General features: G+C 47.8%; 1 protein-coding gene across 1 annotated transcript; it reads left to right on the top strand.

Moving 5' to 3' along the window:
- Window positions 1–768: 768 nt before the first annotated feature.
- On the top strand, window positions 769–18330 carry cyth4a (cytohesin 4a). Its single transcript, XM_056287412.1, has 9 exons — window positions 769–1097; window positions 1243–1323; window positions 7535–7647; window positions 9862–10010; window positions 10897–11008; window positions 12190–12266; window positions 13545–13619; window positions 14306–14454; window positions 17082–18330. The coding sequence occupies exons 2-9, from the start codon at window positions 1250–1252 to the stop codon at window positions 17167–17169; spliced, it is 837 nt and encodes a 278-aa protein (XP_056143387.1). The 5' UTR covers window positions 769–1097; window positions 1243–1249; the 3' UTR covers window positions 17170–18330.
- The last annotated feature ends 614 nt before the right edge of the window (window positions 18331–18944 follow it).

Below are 18944 nucleotides of genomic sequence, written 5' to 3' on the forward strand. Positions count from 1 at the left end.
GGGGCTCCGGTTTCCTCCCACAGTCCAAAGACATGTAGGTCAGGTGACTCGGCCGTACTACATTGCCCCTGGGTATGAATGTGTGTGTGTGTTAGTGTGTGTGGGCCCTGTGTGATGACCTGGGTGTCGTGTAACGTCGGTATTGTAGCGAATTCAGGGGCAGCCCGGGAGCCGCCGCAGCCAGGATGCGAACCCGGATCTCCCGCACCACGGGCGACAATGTTAACCAGTCGACTAAAGCGTCCGACCAGTTAGCCAAGGGCTAGTGAGTCTACACAACCGTGGTTGTCACACTACCCCCCTCCTTCAGGAAGGGCATCCCCACGCTTCAGCATATCAGCTCCCTCACGCCTCTGGGCGCATACACTTCCGATGGCCCCATGGTCTCACCACCCCACTTCTGACACCAATGTAGCGAATTCAGGGGCCACCTCCAGGGTGTCTCCCCGCCTGCCGCCCAATGACTGCTGGGATAGGCTCCAGCGTCTCCGCGACCCTGAGAGCATAAGTGGTTCGGGTAATGGATGGATGGATGGACTGATATACGACACCAGCAGGGCGGCAGGGGGTGTCAGCTGACACCACCAACCACAGGGATTTTAAAGCAGCAGTTCAGCAGCACTTAAATACCCGAGAAATGACAAAAAAACCTTACTTACTTAAGTAATATTTATTAAAAAAGATGCTCGTCACAAAAGTCCTTAAGTCAGTTAAGAAAAAATCGAAATTTAAGAAGCATACCACAATATGCCAAGCATAAGACAGAAATATCACTGGGTAAAAACGATAAAAATACCCACAGCAATTCAATTTACACATGCAGAGAGAACGCTTAATGCGGCACGGCACGAGAAATGAAACACAAATCACAGTAGAAAGATTATATTCATTAACACACATTCCCAAATTGTGTGCATGTGGTTTCCAAAACGGTGAACAGACAATTTCCCTCTGATTGACCATAACCCTGTGCTTCAGGGGATTCATTACCTGGTGGGAAACGGTCTGCTGGAATGGACGGCGGGGACGGTGGCAGAGTTCCTGTACAAGGAGGATGGACTCAACAAGACTGCCATAGGAAATTTCCTGGGAGAGAGGTACACAGCACTATTAACCACGGTTCTGATGATGACAGCCGGCGTGCAGTTGATCATTACCTTAAGATTGACATCATAATTAGAAAAAGTGAGGATTTCAGATGGCAAATAACTGACACGGCTTCTTTTTTTTGCGCGCACACAGGGAGGAAATGCACCTTGAGGTTTTGAAAGCCTTCGTGGGCCTGCACGAGTTCTCAGACCTGAATCTGGTGCAGGCGTTGAGGTTGGTTGGTTATTTATTTATTTATTTATTTACTTGAATTCATCTCTAAGGAAAGTCACATCCCATGTTCAGCAGGGACGTTCACGTTCACACTGCATGCATGACCTTCAAGTCCTCTGCTGCTGGAAGGGTGGGCTGCTGCGCTAAAGCGGCTGGTTAAAGGTTAAGAGCTCCTCCATAGAAGTTGAAAAGAGAGAGGAGCGTTAAACTTTCTCTCTTCTCCAACATCTTTTTTTTTTTTTACATACATGGTCTCTCTCTTGCTGTCTCTCTCTCTATATATATATACGTATATATATATATATATATATATATATATATATATATATATATATATATAAATAAAACATCCAGCTAGTCAAGTGAATTCTTTATGACAGTACAAGCCTGTTTCATGCCATAAGCAATCATCAGCTTTTATTGAATTTTATTTTATTTTATTTTTAGTAGTTTTATTGAGTAGTTTTATTGACAGCTGATGATTGCTTATGGCATGAAACAGGCTTGTACTGTCTCATAGAGAATTTACTTGACTCACTGGATTATTTTACTCCTTATTTGTTCAGCACTTTCCCTACCGTTGAGTGTTTCTTTTAACAAAGTTATATATACATATACACTACCGTTCAAAAGTTTGGGATCACCCAAACAATTTCGTGTTTTCCATGAAAAGTCACACTTATTCACCACCATATGTTGTGAAATGAATAGAAAATAGAGTCAAGACATTGACAAGGTTAGAAATAATGATTTGTATTTGAAATAAGATTTTTTTTACATCAAACTTTGCTTTCGTCAAAGAATCCTCCATTTGCAGCAATTACAGCATTGCAGACCTTTGGCATTCTAGCTGTTAATTTGTTGAGGTAATCTGGAGAAATTGCAGCCCACGCTTCCAGAAGCAGCTCCCACAAGTTGGATTGGTTGGATGGGCACTTCTTTGAGCAGATTGAGTTTCTGGAGCATCACATTTGTGGGGTCAATTAAACGCTCAAAATGGCCAGAAAAAGAGAACTTTCATCTGAAACTCGACAGTCTATTCTTGTTCTTAGAAATGAAGGCTATTCCATGCGAGAAATTGCTAAGAAATTGAAGATTTCCTACACCGGTGTGTACTACTCCCTTCAGAGGACAGCACAAACAGGCTCTAACAGGTACTATTTAATGAAGATGCCAGTTGGGGACCTGTGAGGTGTCTGTTTCTCAAACTAGAGACTCTAATGTACTTATCTTCTTGCTCAGTTGTGCAACGCGGCCTCCCACTTCTTTTTCTACTCTGGTTAGAGCCTGTTTGTGCTGTCCTCTGAAGGGAGTAGTACACACCGGTGTAGGAAATCTTCAATTTCTTAGCAATTTCTCGCATGGAATAGCCTTCATTTCTAAGAACAAGAATAGACTGTCGAGTTTCAGATGAAAGTTCTCTTTTTCTGGCCATTTTGAGCGTTTAATTGACCCCACAAATGTGATGCTCCAGAAACTCAATCTGCTCAAAGAAGTGCCCATCCAACCAATCCAACTTGTGGGAGCTGCTTCTGGAAGCGTGGGGTGCAATTTCTCCAGATTACCTCAACAAATTAACAGCTAGAATGCCAAAGGTCTGCAATGCTGTAATTGCTGCAAATGGAGGATTCTTTGACGAAAGCAAAGTTTGATGTAAAAAAAATCTTATTTCAAATACAAATCATTATTTCTAACCTTGTCAATGTCTTGACTCTATTTTCTATTCATTTCACAACATATGGTGGTGAATAAGTGTGACTTTTCATGGAAAACACAAAATTGTTTGGGTGATCCCAAACTTTTGAACGGTAGTGTATATATATATATATATATATATATATATATATACACACACACATATATAGGTATATGTTGTTGACCTGGGGTGCGCAATCTTCTTCTTGCGTATGGAGGATAAGCAAAGCTTGACTCGGCTCTCTGCTACCGACTCTTACAACAGGCTTAAAACACACTGTCGCACACAGAGAACGTGGCGACGTCACATCTGAATGCACCGTAAAGCCTTAGACGGAACAATAATACGGCTGGTACCGTAATACAATGAGTAAGGGCGCCATTAAATAACCACTTAACACCCCCACTCGCTCTTAGCTCACTGGGTTACCTGGAAAACAAAACAACAAAAAATAAGGCTTCTTCTTTACCTCGACAATGAGCACACACCCTTGGCACTTCTAGTGCCAAACATGTCTTGCGCAAACCTCTTTAGCTTTAGCTTGGTGGCTGCCTTTGTCATTACATCAGCGAACATTGCTCAGTAGGGCAGTTTTCCAAGATTACCTTTCCATTATTGACAGTTTTCCCTTATGAAGTGGTCCTCAATATCAATGTGCTTGCACCTCTGCCTGTTTCCTGGGTTTCTGGCTAGGGCTATAGTACCTTGGTTGTCTTCGTACACCTTTGTTTGTGCATAATGGTATTTGTCTATACCTCTGAGTAGCTGTTCTACGTAGATACATTCCTGTATGGCTGATGCTAAGGACATGTACTCTGCTTCGCAAGTAGATAGTTCTACTGTTGGTTGTTTTCTCGTCTTCCATGAGATCAAAGAGCTTCCTTCACTTAGACCGACACAATATCCTGATGTACTACATCTGTCTGTTACATCTGATGCCCATTCAGCATCACTGCAGACTCTTAGACCTAGTCTCTCTGTGTCATTTCTCTTGAAGCATATCTCCTATTCTGCTGTACTTTTGAGGTATCTGAACACATGTTTTACAGTGTTCCAGTGTTCTTCTGTTGGTTCACCAAAGTGCTGAGATAGTTTACTGACTATGAAACTTATATCTGGTCGAGTGCATGGGGACAAGTAAATTAAACTTCCCACTGCCTCTCTGTACTTTTTTGGCTCTTTCATTTTTTCAGCATTTTCTGTGTACTCAAGTTTTGGCTCACATGGAGTCACTCTGGACCTGCAATCCTGCAATTCAAATCTCTCCAGTATTTTGCTCACATATCTCTTCTGTGACATTTTAACTTGACCTTCTGCTTGCTCAAAATCTATCCCCAAGAAATGTTTCAACTTTCCCAGGTCTTTCATTTTGAACCTTTCAGTGAGCATCCCCTTTACACATTTCAGTACACTCTTGTCGCTAGCTGCTATGATCAGATCGTCAACCCATATATCAAATTACCTTTTCGTTATGTTTTTCTCTTGTATACACGCAGTGATCAGCGGGATGCTGTACAAAACCATTTTCACACAAACATGTATGTAACACAGCATTCCAGTTTCTGCCTGACTGCTTTAGACCATAGAGAGACTTCTGCAACTTGCATACTAGCTTTTCACACGTTTCTGACTTTTTCTCATAACCTTCTGGATGCTCTATATAGATTTCAGTCAATTGGTGCATGCAAATAAGCAGTCTTAACGTCCATCTGGTGTAAGACTGGGTTCTCCTGTGGTGCCTTCCTCATGACCACTTGTCATATCAGCTGTGGGTGAGAATGTCTCCTCGCAGTCAGTTCCTGGTTTCTGATTGTAGCCTTTTGATACGAATACCGCCTTGTATTTATCTGATCCATCAACATCATACTTGAGTGTGCAGACCCATCTACCCCCCACTGCCTGTTTACCTGGTGGCAACTGGGTGAGGCTGAAGGCCTCGTTCTCCTCCAGTGATCGCATCTCCTTGTTCATGGCATTTTTCCACTGCCTTGATTTGGTTGACGCTATGGCGTCCTGACAGGTTTGAGGAATGTCGCATACTGCTCTATAACAAGAGTCCACGCACGTTTGCAGTTTGTCCTCTGTGTCCTCAGTCTCGAATTCCTGTAGGTAAGCTGGTCTCCTCTTGGTTCGCGGTGGGCTCCTTCTGATTACAGTCTGATTACACTCATGGTCTCGCCTGCATCTCTCTCAGAGCCGTAATGAGGTTCTCCGCCCTTATCTGTCATGCGTAGCTTGGGTTAATGACGTGTATAAATGTATTATCTGCGGCTTGCTTTTTCCGGAATAATGTTCTCTCAGTATTCTCAGAGCTTCCTGCCATCACCAGCAGCTTCATGTCTTATCAGCGATACGCTTTCATCATCTATCAGTCTTATTAGCTCAGCACAGCAATCAGCATTCTTCCTCCTATCTTCAGCTAACTGTTCTTCACGTTAAATAGCCTCTTTTAGCTTCAGAGTGTGTAAGCAGCCCAGGAATCTTGTTTCCCAAAGTTCCTACTTATCTTCGGATCCGTCGAACAAAAGCTGCGGTGCCAGGACTCCCGTTGCTCTGCTCGCCATGTTGCTAACGCGCGAATTTTACCGCGGCCTGCTAGCTTGCTATACTTTTTCTTTGCTAAGCTAGCTTGTTAGCTTCACTGGCTAACGCATAATACGTGGCGTAAAACTTCTTCCGAGAATATTGTAACCGGTTATTTTCCTGCCCGGTGCGGGATTCGACACGAGGTGTACTGCACCACAAGGCGACATCGCTAACCGCTCGGCTAAAGGGTCAGACCCGTTAGCTAGGGGCTAACGTGTCTTATTAGTAGTTCACAGTCGTCACCCTCCCCGGAAGCGCGCCCTCGCGCTTTGTTCTTCCCGCGCTCCGAAGAGACTTCTGAGGATCTGCATACTTCCGGATCCCGCCGCTGCCACCAATGTAACCGGTTATTTTCTTGCCCGGTGCGGGATTCGAAACGGGGTGTACTGCACCACAAGGCGACATCACTAACCGCTCGGTTAAAGGGTCAGACCCGTTAGCTAGGGGCTAACGTGTCTTATTAGTAGTTTACAATATTAACACAGATTAAGAAACTCTGCGATATAAACGCTCACTTACCTCCAAGCTGGTCCACATAGGCTGTAGAAGTTCCGTGTAATGCTTGGCGTTAAACTTCTAGCTTGCGTCCAACTCCGCCTGGGCCCGTAACCTGTTGAGCTGGGGTGCGCAACCTTCTCCTTGCGTATGGAGGATAAGCAAAGCTTGACTCGGTTTTCTCCTTAGCCTTTAACGTTGGGCATACTTATTTAGGCAAATACAGCCGGACCTGACTCTCTGCTACCGACTCTTACAACAGGCTGACAACACACTGCGGCACACCGAGAACGTGGCGACGTCACATCCGAATGCGCCGTAAAACCTTACGCAGAACAATAATACGGCCGGTACCGTAATACAATGAATAAGGGCGCCATTAAATACCAACAATTAACACACACACACATTGTCTCATTCTCTTCAGCTCCTCATTTGTTGAACACTTTTATCCACACCATTGACGGTTTCTGAAAAAAATCTCTCTCTCTCTCTCTCTCTCTCTCTCTCTCTCTCTCTCTCTCTCTCTCTCTCTCTCTCTCTCTCTCTCTCTCTCTCTCTCTCTCTATATATATATATATATATATATGCATTCATGCATACAAACATATATACATACATGGGCTGCTGCATCCTGTGGGCCCAGGGCCCACGGCCCAGGGCCCTGCCTGGAGCTGTGCTGAAGAGGTAACTCCGAGGGTGTTCTGACAGGATGCGGAAGCGGGGCAGGCTAAGCTAACTGCTAGCCCATGCAGACCGGCAGTCATCTTGGCTGGAGCGCGTTCTCCTGGACAGTTATTTATTTTTTTATTTTTTTAGTTTAGCTATATGTGTTAGTTTGGATATGTGTGTTCTTGTTGTGTTTGTCCTTGCGTTGCACTGCTGTGGGCTGTGGGCTGTGGGCAATGAAGTTTCGTTTCATTTCATGTGCATGTAATGAAACGACCAAGTGTTTCTGATTGTGGTTTTGACACATACATACATACATACATACAGACAGACAGACAGACAGACAGACAGACAGACAGACAGACAGACACGTTAAGTACATAGATACAGAGACATAATATACTGATAGATAGATGGATAGACAGACAGACAGACAGACAGACAGACAGACAGACAGACAGACAGACAGATAGATAGATAGATAGATAGATAGATAGATAGATAGATAGATAGATAGATAGATAGATAGATAGATAGATAGATAGATAGAGAGATAGAGAGAGAGAGAGATAGAGAGATAGATAGATAGATAGATAGATAGATAGATAGATAGATAGATAGATAGATAGATAGATAGATAGATAGATAGATAGATAGATAGATAGATAGATAGACAGATAGATAGATAGATAGACAGACCTGTTTGTGTGAAATCGGAAATCCCCCTCTCTGAGTGACATTTGAATTGTTCTTCTCGTCTTGCAGGCAGTTTCTGTGGAGCTTTCGTCTTCCAGGGGAAGCGCAGAAGATCGACAGGATGATGGAGGCGTTTGCGTCGCGGTACTGTGACTGTAACACGGGGGTCTTCCAGTCAGCAGGTAGCTACTGGCAGTGCAATACGTGGTCGACGTGGTTAAAAAAACAAACCAGAAAACTGTGGCTTGAGCTTCCATCGAGGTCTAACTCTGCTGTGGAGGTCTCACTCTGCTGTGGAGGTCTCACTCTGCTGTGCAGGTCTAATTCTGCTGTGGAGGTCTCACTCTGCTGTGCAGGTCTAACTCTGCTGTGGAGGTCTCACTCTGCTGTGGAGGTCTCACTCTGCTGTGCAGGTCTAACTCTGCTGTGGAGGTCTCACTCTGCTGTGCAGGTCTAACTCTGCTGTGGAGGTCTCACTCTGCTGTGGAGGTCTCACTCTGCTGTGCAGGTCTAACTCTGCTGTGGAGGTCTCACTCTGCTGCGGAGGTCTCACTCTGCTGTGCAGGTCTAACTCTGCTGTGGAGGTCTAACTCTGCTGTGGAGGTCTCACTCTGCTGTGCAGGTCTAACTCTGCTGTGGAGGTCTCACTCTGCTGTGCAGGTCTAACTCTGCTGTGGAGGTCTAACTCTGCTGCGGAGGTCTAACTGCTGCGGAGGTCTAACTCTGCTGTGGAGGTCTAACTCTGCTGTGGAGGTCTAACTCTGCTGTGGAGGTCTAACTCTGCTGTGCAGGTCTAACTCTGCTGTGGAGGTCTAACTGCTGTGCAAGTCTAACTCTGCTGTGCAGGTCTAACTCTGCTGTGGAGGTCTAACTCTGCTGTGGAGGTCTAACTCTGCTGCGGAGGTCTAACTCTGCTGTGCAGGTCTAACTCTGCTGTGGAGGTCTAACTGCTGTGCAAGTCTAACTCTGCTGTGCAGGTCTAACTCTGCTGTGGAGGTCTAACTCTGCTGCGGAGGTCTAACTCTGCTGCGGAGGTCTAACTCTGCTGTGGAGGTCTCACTCTGCTGTGGAGGTCTAACTCTGCTGTGGAGGTCTCACTCTGCTGTGGAGGTCTAACTCTGCTGTGCAGGTCTAACTCTGCTGTGGAGGTCTAACTGCTGTGCAGGTCTAACTCTGCTGTGCAGGTCTAACTCTGCTGTGGAGGTCTAACTCTGCTGTGGAGGTCTAACTCTGCTGTGCAGGTCTAACTGCTGTGCAAGTCTAACTCTGCTGTGCAGGTCTCACTCTGCTGTGGAGGTCTAACTCTGCTGCGGAGGTCTAACTCTGCTGTGGAGGTCTCACTCTGCTGTACAGGTCTAACTCTGCTGTACAGGTCTAACTCTGCTGTGGAGGTCTCACTCTGCTGTGCAGGTCTAACTCTGCTGTGGAGGTCTCACCCTGCTGTGGAGGTCTAACTCTGCTGTGGAGGTCTAACTCTGCTGCGCAGATCTAACTCTGCTGTGGAGGTCTAACTCTGCTGTGGAGGTCTCACTCTGCTGTGCAGGTCTAACTCTGCTGCGGAGGTCTAACTCTGCTGTGGAGGTCTCACTCTGCTGTACAGGTCTAACTCTGCTGTACAGGTCTAACTCTGCTGTGGAGGTCTCACTCTGCTGTGCAGGTCTAACTCTGCTGTGGAGGTCTCACCCTGCTGTGGAGGTCTAACTCTGCTGTGGAGGTCTAACTCTGCTGCGCAGATCTAACTCTGCTGTGGAGGTCTAACTCTGCTGTGGAGGTCTCACTCTGCTGTGCAGGTCTAACTCTGCTGTGGAGGTCTAACTCTGCTGTGGAGGTCTAACTGCTGTGCAAGTCTAACTCCGCTGTGCAGGTCTAACTCTGCTGTGGAGGTCTAACTCTGCTGTGGAGGTCTAACTCTGCTGTGCAGGTCTAACTGCTGTGCAAGTCTAACTCCGCTGTGCAGGTCTAACTCTGCTGTGGAGGTCTAACTCTGCTGCGGAGGTCTAACTCTGCTGCGGTTGATAGTCGCTAAAGGATCTGATTTGGCTTTTTCGTGCGGCGCGCTTTACCCGAGCGTCCTAAACTCTGTTATGTCCTATGTCGTGGGCTCGTGGCCACATACAAGCGTACTCGAGTCAAAGATTCATATTTATTTAGTTTTTGCTGTTGTTCTGTTGCTGTTTTGTGAGGGAGGATAAAAAAAATGGCCACCTTGTACACAAGTACCGCCAAACCAAGCTAAATCCTAACCTTCTACTGAAATGATGAGGTACAAAAACTCACTTCTGTATTCCTGTGTGTGTGTGTGTGTGTGTGTGTGTGTGTGTGTGTGTGTGTGTGTGTGTGTGTGTGTGTGTGTGTGTGTGTGTGTGTGTGTGATGGGGGGGGGGGCTTGTTAACAGACACCTGCTACATCCTGTCGTTTGCGATCATCATGCTCAACACCAGCCTCCACAACCCCAACGTTAAGGACAAGCCCACCCTGCAGCGGTTCGTCTGCATGAACCGAGGCATCAACAACGGCAGAGATCTGCCCGACGAGCTGCTCAAGGTGAGGGCAGCGTTATCTGCCCCACGGGGGGGGGGGGGGTGGAACGTCCACATACACATTCAATCTAATTATACATTCAACAGAAGACTCTCGGTCTAGTTCCTCAATTAGACGTGGTGGTGGTGGTGGGGAGGGGGGGAGGTGGGGTTAGTTTGGACTTTTCCTCCGGTTTCAGAATCCTTACCTTAGGGCAGGGGTGGGCAGTGTTGTCCAGAAAGGGCCGGTGTGGGTGAAGGGTTTTGGTCCAGCCGAGCAGTTGCACAACTGTGTCTCCTCATCAAGTGCAGCAGGGACTCTGCTGGTGGATTAGTGGGACCAGATGTGTAACTGCTTGGTTGCAACAAAAACCTTCACCCACATGGGCCCTTTCTGGATAAGACTGCCCACCCCCCAGTCTGTGGTTCTGCCGCATGTCACTCCTGATGAGCAATACATCATTGGCTCTAGACCAGGGATAGGCAACACGATCCCATTGGCTCTAGACCAGGGATAGGCAACACGGTCCCCGGTGTGGGTGCAGGTCTTTGTTCCAACCAAGCAGTTACACACCTGGTTCTATGAGTCAACCAATAGTCTTCGCTAAGGACCTTGATTTGTAGACTCAGGTGTGTAACTCCTTGGTTGGAACAAAGACCTGCACCCACACCGGACCTTTCTGGACCATGTTGCCCATCCCTGCTCTAGACCCAAAATGGATGCGGTCTTAAAGAGCTCTCTCTGATCTCTGATCTGGTCTCTATTGCTTCCACCTGACATGACCTCTATTTTTGGTCATACCGGTTTATAATAAGATTATGGCGGCGTATTAAAGAAAACAGCTGATGTTGACTGACTGATAATCAAACTGAGATTTGTTCCCCCTCATCTCAAAAAATTGCCCTCACAGAAACTGTACGACAGTATTCACAACGAGCCGTTCAAAATCCCCGAGGACGATGGGAACGACCTCACGTACACCTTCTTCAACCCGGAGAGAGAGGGGTGGCTCCTCAAAATGGGTGAGATTTCATTATGGAGCGGCATTACAGCTATGTAGAGGGTCACTTTGACTTGACCGCCGTAGACTTCGCCCCTAAAAGCCATGGCGTTATTCAGCCTCTGAGGCGTTTTTCCTCATCCAAATGAGAAGCTGCTGTGTCCTTGATGCGTGCTCAGTAATCCAGGTAAGAAACACACAGGAAGTTGAGTCGGCTCATCTGGACACAGCGTTTATTGACAGGTTTCATCACCCCTCTAAGGGACCTCTTCAGTCTCAGCTGACTTCAGGTATCCCCACCCGTACAAACAATACGGTGGCATAACGACCCAAACCAACGACCGGGTTCATATGCAAATATGGGTGCGACCATTAACTAGAGTTACAGTGGCCATGCGTACTACTCACAGAGGGTCGGGGAATGGTTGCACAAACACAGCAATATAGTGTGCGCTTGAGTGCCAGGAGGATTGTCGTGACTTGTACATCGTGGAAACCAAACAGACGCTGGCCAAGAGGACGGCACAACACAGGAGAGCTAACACGTCAGACCAGGACTCCACAGTCTACACCACCTACAGGCCAGTGGCCACTCTTTCAGGGATGAGGATGTGCACATCCTTGATAGGGAGGAGCGCTGGTTTGACGTGGAGTCAAAGAGGCCGTCTATGGGAAGAGGGAACCACCATCCCTGAACCAGGGGGGGGGGGCTAAAGAGTACATCTGTCACCATCTTCCAATGCTGTGATTGCAACCATTCCCCAACCCTCTGTGAACAGTACACATGGCCATTGTAACTCTAGTTAATGGTCACACCCATATTTGCATATGACACTGGTCGTTGGTTTGGGTCGTTGTGCCCCTGTGTTGTTTATAAGGGTGGGGACACCTGCAGTCAGCTGAGACGGAAGAGGTCCCTTAGATGAGCGATGAAACCCATCTGTCAATAAACGTCGCGTCCAGATGAACTGACTCAACTTCCTGTGAAGACGTTGTAGCCCATCATTATCTACCGTTTCTAGGGTATCTGTTGTATCTACTGCATCTTCCTGTTTCTACTACTGTTTCTACTCTCCGTATATCTCCCTGTGTGAATGTAGAGGCCCCTGAGACGAACTGTGATCTAGGGCAACACAAATGAACTTGACTTAAAATCTCAGTTGCTGTGCTCAGTAAATCAAAAAGACGTGTCGTTCTCTGTAGGGGGAAGAGTGAAAACCTGGAAGAGGAGGTGGTTTATTTTGACCGACAGCTGCCTTTACTACTTTGAATACACCACAGTAAGTAACCATCGCTCCGTTTGGAAACTGAAGCGGCTGCAATTGAGGAACAAAAAGCATTTATTCTGAGCACATCTGAAATCCGGTGGCGCAGTGGTTAGCGCGGTCACCTCACAGCAAGAAGGCCCCTGGGTTCGAGCCCCAGGGTAGTCCAACCTTGAGGGGAGTCGACCCGGGAGTCGGGAGTCCCCGTGTCTGCATGGGCCCCTGGGTTCGAGTCCCAGGGTAGTCCAACCTTGAGGGGAGTCGACCCGGGAGTCGGGAGTCCCCGTGTCTGCATGGGCCCCTGGGTTCGAGCCCCAGGGTCGTCCAACCTCAAGGGGAGTCGACCCGGGAGTCGGGAGTCCCCGTGTCTGCATGGGCCCCTGGGTTCGAGCCCCAGGGTAGTCCAACCTTGAGGGGAGTCGACCCGGGAGTCGGGAGTCCCCGTGTCTGCATGGGACCCTGGGTTCGAGCCCCAGGGTCGTCCAACCTTGAGGGGAGTCGACCCGGGAGTCGGGAGTCCCCGTGTCTGCATGGGCCCCTGGGTTCGAGTCCCAGGGTAGTCCAACCTTGAGGGGAGTCGACCCGGGAGTCGGGAGTCCCCGTGTCTGCTGGGCCCCTGGGTTCGAGCCCCAGGGCAGTCCAACCTTGAGGGGAGTCGACCCGGGAGTCGGGAGTCCCCGTGTCTGCATGGGCCCCTGGGTTCGAGCCCCAGGGTAGTCCAACCTTGAGGGGAGTCGACCCGGGAGTCGGGAGTCCCCGTGTCTGCATGGGCCCCTGGGTTCGAGTCCCAGGGTAGTCCAACCTTGAGGGGAGTCGACCCGGGAGTCGGGAGTCCCCGTGTCTGCATGGGCTCCTGGGTTCGAGCCCCAGGGCAGTCCAACCTTGAGGGGAGTCGACCCGGGAGTCGGGAGTCCCCGTGTCTGCATGGGCGCCTGGGTTCGAGCCCCAGGGTAGTCCAACCTTGAGGGGAGTCCACCCGGGAGTCTCCGTGTCTGCATGGGTTTCTTCCTGGTGCTCCGGTATCCTCCTTCAGTCCAAAGACATGTAGGTCAGGTGAATCGGCCATACTAAATTACCCCTATGAATCTGTGTGTGTGTGTCGGCCCTGTGTGATGGCCTGGTGGCCTGTCCAGGGTGTCCTCTCACCTGCCGCCCAACGACTGCTGGGATACAGGCTCCAGCATCCCCGCGACCCTGAAAGCAGGAGAAGCGGGTCGGATAATGGATGGATGGGTGGACATCTGAAATCCAAGCACCTTCTGCATGTTTCAAAATGTCTCCGTCTCCCCCCAGGATACGGACCCGATTGGAATAATTCCTCTTGAGAACCTGAGTGTCAGGGAGTGTCAGGGAGACACAGGCAAACAGGTATGAAGTATAACTCAAAATATCCTCTCAGTGCTAATGCTAACACGGCTACTTTCGGTCTCGTGGTCTTTGCTGACGTGTCATGATTCCTCAGAGTAGCATCAGCAACCACAGCACCGAATGACTCATCCTGCAGCTTTAGTTAGCACAGAAGACATCATGATGATATCACGGGGGGCGGCACGGCGGCGCAGTGGTTAGCGCTGTCGCCTCACAGCGAGAAGGTCCTGGGTTCGAACCCCGGGGTTCTCCAACCTCGGAGGTCATCCCAGGTCGTCCTCTGTGTGGAGTTTGCGTGTTCTCCCCGTGTCTGCGGTGGGGTTTCTCCGGGTGCTCCGGTTTCCCCCACCATCAAAAAGACCTGCATGTTAGGGTTTATACGCCTATGGGACTCCTGTGGACCACGTGTTCTCATGAAGACAGTGGAATCACAAAACATCTGCCTCATGGGGACACATTGTTGGCACTCAAGAGGAAAAAGGATATTTCTGGGCGAGGGGTTAGCTTAACAGCTCGGGTTACAGTTGGGGTCATGATTAGGTTTAGGTCAAGGATTAAAGTAATACATGTGATTTAGGCTGGGGATTAACATTAAGGGTTAAGGTCAGGTTTACATTTTTTGTCCCCACAAGGATATATAAATTGTGTGTGTGTGTGTGTGTGTGTGTGTGTCTGTGTACAAACAGTATTGTCTGGAGTTGTATAACAGCAAGGGACAGAAGATTAAGGCGTGTAAGACGGAGAACCGAGGGAAGGTGGTGATGGGGAAACACCAGTCCTACAGGTTCAGTGCAGCCAGTGCAGAGGAGCGAGATCTCTGGATGGCCTCCATCAGGTAACACACTCAACACGGGCCTGGTCTCACAATGTCACAACGAGTGTGCAATTGACGAGACCCGGGTCTCGTAAAGTTAAAACTAAGCGATTTATCGTTTCACAATCGGCATATTAATACACACATGTGCAGTATTGTCATACTGCGAAGGATGCAGTGTAATGCAAGTTGGGTCCATCTGTCATTTTACACTAAAACTCAATAAGAAAACTTGCAAGCAGTGGCGGCTGGCCAGTACAGGGCGCTGGGGCGCCGCCCCCTTCAAACATGTTCAATATAATTTAGTTGTATAATGCAAATAATTATGAAATAAAAGTGTTTTCAGTCTGTCAGCAGCCATTAAATATTGGTTCCAGGTGGTGTTTGGTTGGTTTCTGTCTGAATACATATACTTCCTGGGTGAGGGGCGCCGGCCAAGCGATACCTTATGTAAGCCCTCAAACTTGTGGCGAGCAGGTGACCTGAGGCTGCTGTCTGATTGGTTTCTTCAGATTTTCCATAGGGGGCGCAGTTCTGTGCTGCCCCAGACACGCCCACTTTTATTGGCAGCGAATCGGTATTGTTTTAATGTGTTTGGATCTAATGTGATTGGACAATTCTCGTGGCTGTCAATCATGTTCACACCCACGACGACGCCTCGTCTCGACTGTCAATCATCCACCGTCCACGAACCCTGATAGAATCTACAGGCCGCATCGTCCTTCTTAATAACTGTGACTGGTTGGACATTAAAGCAGCTGTCAGGTGGGCTGCGCCAAGGTAAATTGCCCCCCCCCCCAAACATTTTTAGCACCATCCGCCACTGCTTGCAAGGCCTGTTTTTATGACTGCATTTGAGGAAAAACACTCTCGTGCATCTGACAGATAATATAATTTAGTCCGATTTAACGACTTCTTGGACAACCGCCTTATTTCCAATCTAAAATCATCCTAATCAATGAGAGTGATCAATTCTTTCCAAATGGAGCTTTGATAGTTACAAGCTGAGTATGTCACCCCTTTGTACTCTTTAATATTGCAAAAAAAAAAAAGCATTGCAGTGTTGGGGTTAATATTCATTGCATATAATTATTATTAATTTAATATTTCTGCAGTTTTATCAGTTTTAGCTCTTGTAAACGACGTGTGACTTCTGCGGCAGCATCAAGTGTCACTTTTATCTCGTGTGATTTGCACCGTTTATCTTACATGCTGCTCACAGATGTGATCCGGGTTGCTTGTATTTATTCGATGAGACGATTTGTTGGTCTCGAGAGCGACGGGGCTGATCCGGATCCGCTCGGGCTGCGAGCGATTCCGGCAAAACCTGTCTGTTTGATGCAAACGCAGAGAACCTGGGTGGATGAAGCGAGATGATAGCCATCTTTGCAGTTGGGACTGGCATCAGTCAGCCACTGCAACCACAAGTTGACTAAGTGGACCTTCCTTTGTAAGACGGGGCCTTCCTGGATGGCAGTGGACGATAAACTGCGACTGCGCGCCCGTAGATTTGCCCCCAAAGAATTTTTTTTTCAAAAAGAGCTTTTAATTTGAAAGTCACCTGAGATTACCTGAGTAGAATGTATAGGGACAAAGCTGTGAAGGGTCGGGGAAGAGCTGCCGAACTCATCCCAGGCCTGAAAGAGACATCATATGAAGAGAGGTCAAGACATTTAAACTGCCAGCTCGGGAGACATACAGGAGGCCCGGTTGAAGTCTATAAGCTTGTTCACAGAATATGTGCTCCCGCAGCTGAGTCTGTTGTCTACTTTGGGAATAACAGGTGCGAGTTAGGAGGGAACTCCTGAAAACTACCCCCACTGAAGTGTCTTTTACTCCGAAAAGAGAAGAAAACTTCTCCACATTTCGTGCCATAAGAGCACGGAACCAACTTCCAGAGGAGGTGGTGCAGGCTCCGTCAGTTAACTCTTAGAACTAGATTCTCCCCTTTTGGATCCGGCCAATTACCCCACCCTTCCGAGCCGTCCCGGTCGCTGCTCCACCCCCTCTGCCGATCCGGGGAGGGCTGCAGACTACCACATGCCTCCTCCCATACATGTGGAGTCGCCAGCCGCTTCTTTTCACCTGACAGTGAGGAGTTTCACCAGGGGGGTGTAGCGCGTGGAGGATCACGCTACCCCCCCCCCTGAACAGGCGCCCCCAACCGACCAGAGGAGGCGCTAGTGCAGCGACAAGGACACATACCCACATCCGGCCTACAGACACGGCCAATTGTGTCTGTAGGGACGCCCGACCAAGCCGGAGGTAACACGGGGATTCGAACCGCCGACCCCTGTGTTGGTAGGCAACGGAGTAGACCGCTACACCACCCGGACGCCCCTTATTGTGATTTTAATAACGATATTGTGGTTCTTCTTTTGTATGGTTGTTTGCTTTGATGGTCGAGTCTGGTGTAGAGGATTTGTATCCTGTGCCGGAAAATGTTTCATTAAAATGTCATTAAGCTACCAGGCTCATTAAGCTACCAGGCTCATTAAGCAAGGACCACGAGTTCGTGACACTTTTTTGTTTGCCGTCTCTGCTACAATATGTGTATTAGTCTCAAGTAGTTGTGTGTGAACGCCTCATGTGACATTCGCTCTTTATCTTCTCATTTTCAAACTGAATTTTGACCTTTGCCCTGACAGAGCGAGCATCACAAAGGACCCCTTCTATGACCTGGTGGCGGCCCGCAAGAGGAAAGTCACCACTGGCACCGCCGGCTCGCAGAGCTGAGACTCAACGGACGGGTTGATCTTCTGACGGATCAGACCCCCAGATCTGTTTGTTTTCCCTGTGATCATCCCGTGCTTCCACGCGGCCCGCCGGGGCGTGGAAGCTGTGCCCCTATGAAAGCGTTGAGCCCTGGTGCCGTACAGCGAAGTGCAGCGCGGGGGGGCAGTAATTGAGTTTTGCTGATGAGGAGCGTGAAACGACCCGTGTGTGAGCTGCAGTGTTGCGCCGTACAGAGCACAACTTTACTTTGCTGCTACTTTATGTCACGTGCTCCGCTACCCAGACAGCATCCGGATGTGGGCCACTTCAGGCAGCGATGCGGCACCGACGGCCTTCTTCTGGCCCTGACAAAACGGACGTGAGCCTGAAGTGGCCCACACGTATAATAGCAAACATGGCCCAAATATGCCAAATCAAATGTGGGCCTTTTTTGGCAAAGATGTGATCTGGATGTGAGCCTGAAGTGGTGAATATGGCCCAAATATCACAAAACAAATATGGCCACCTTTGGCAAATATGTGGCACATGCGGCATTGCTATGGCTTGGTTCTGGCCCAGATCTGGCCAACAGGAGCGGACCGCCCAAGTGCCATCATTCCACGTGGTATGTGGGCCGGACCAAGTGTGGGGTGTGGGACGGGTCCAGGCCACAGCAGTTTTGCTATCTGGGTACAGACGTGGGGTGCAGCTCTAATGCAGATTTAATGCAAAAGTCAGTGTGAGAAAATTTCTTTCGATTCAGTAAAATGTGTTATTCTGTTCTTGAATGGAGATATGGGCCATTATGGTGGGGGTGGGGTGGGGGGGGGACAAAAAGAGGAAGGAGCAGAAATTTAATTTTAGCCATTTCACTTCCTTATCAGCTCAATTAAAACCAGTGTATACTTCCTCCCCAGTACTGACTTTTTTTATTTTTGACAAAGGTGTGGCTCATCGCCTCAGATTGTTGCAGTCAAACATTTTTTATGAGGTCACTGAAAATAAGCTGTACGCGGTTAAAATAAGACGGTAGAAATAGTTTTTTCTTTGTGTTAAGCTCACATTTTGTAAATGTTTCCAGTCTAATGCACGTTAATTATTCACGAATCTTCACACTTGTAATTTATTTAAAGACTATATTGATGGGAAAACGAGTAACTTTGCATACAATAAATGTGTTGAGAACGGAGCCGTGTGGTTGTCTCTCCAGCAGAGGGCGCTGTGTAGGTGTCCAATGAAAACTACAAACCTGAAACTTCATCACAAGTTTAATGTACGGCTGTGAATTTAACTGATAGGTTTGATAAGTGTAAAGAAAACGAAACAGAAAAATCTTGTCAACTCTCCCATTATTAATTATTATTATTATTATTATTATTATTATTATTACTGAGAGGGTGGCTCTCGGTGTTTAACTGAGTTAGTAAGAATCCAGACAGGACACAGTTTTACGCTAAATATCACATTGTAGAGCACACTCCAAACATAAACATCTTTTAAAACTGTAATTATCTGTTCAGTGAATGCCACATAAAATAACAACCACATAAAACAGCTTCAAATGACAGTTCTCCGTATTTGATAGCTGATAAAATATTAAAAAATGTTGAGATAAGACTACTCTAGGGGAAAAATAGACCTACACACACACAAATATATATATATATATATATATATATATATATATATATATATATATATATAGTGGCAAATTCAGGGGGCAGCCGGGACACGAACCCGGGTCTCCCACACCACGGGCGACTACATTAACCAGTCAACTTGTTAACGTAGCATAA

The sequence above is a fragment of the Lampris incognitus genome, chromosome 10, assembly GCF_029633865.1.
Source record: "Lampris incognitus isolate fLamInc1 chromosome 10, fLamInc1.hap2, whole genome shotgun sequence".
NCBI lineage: Eukaryota > Metazoa > Chordata > Actinopteri > Lampriformes > Lampridae > Lampris > Lampris incognitus.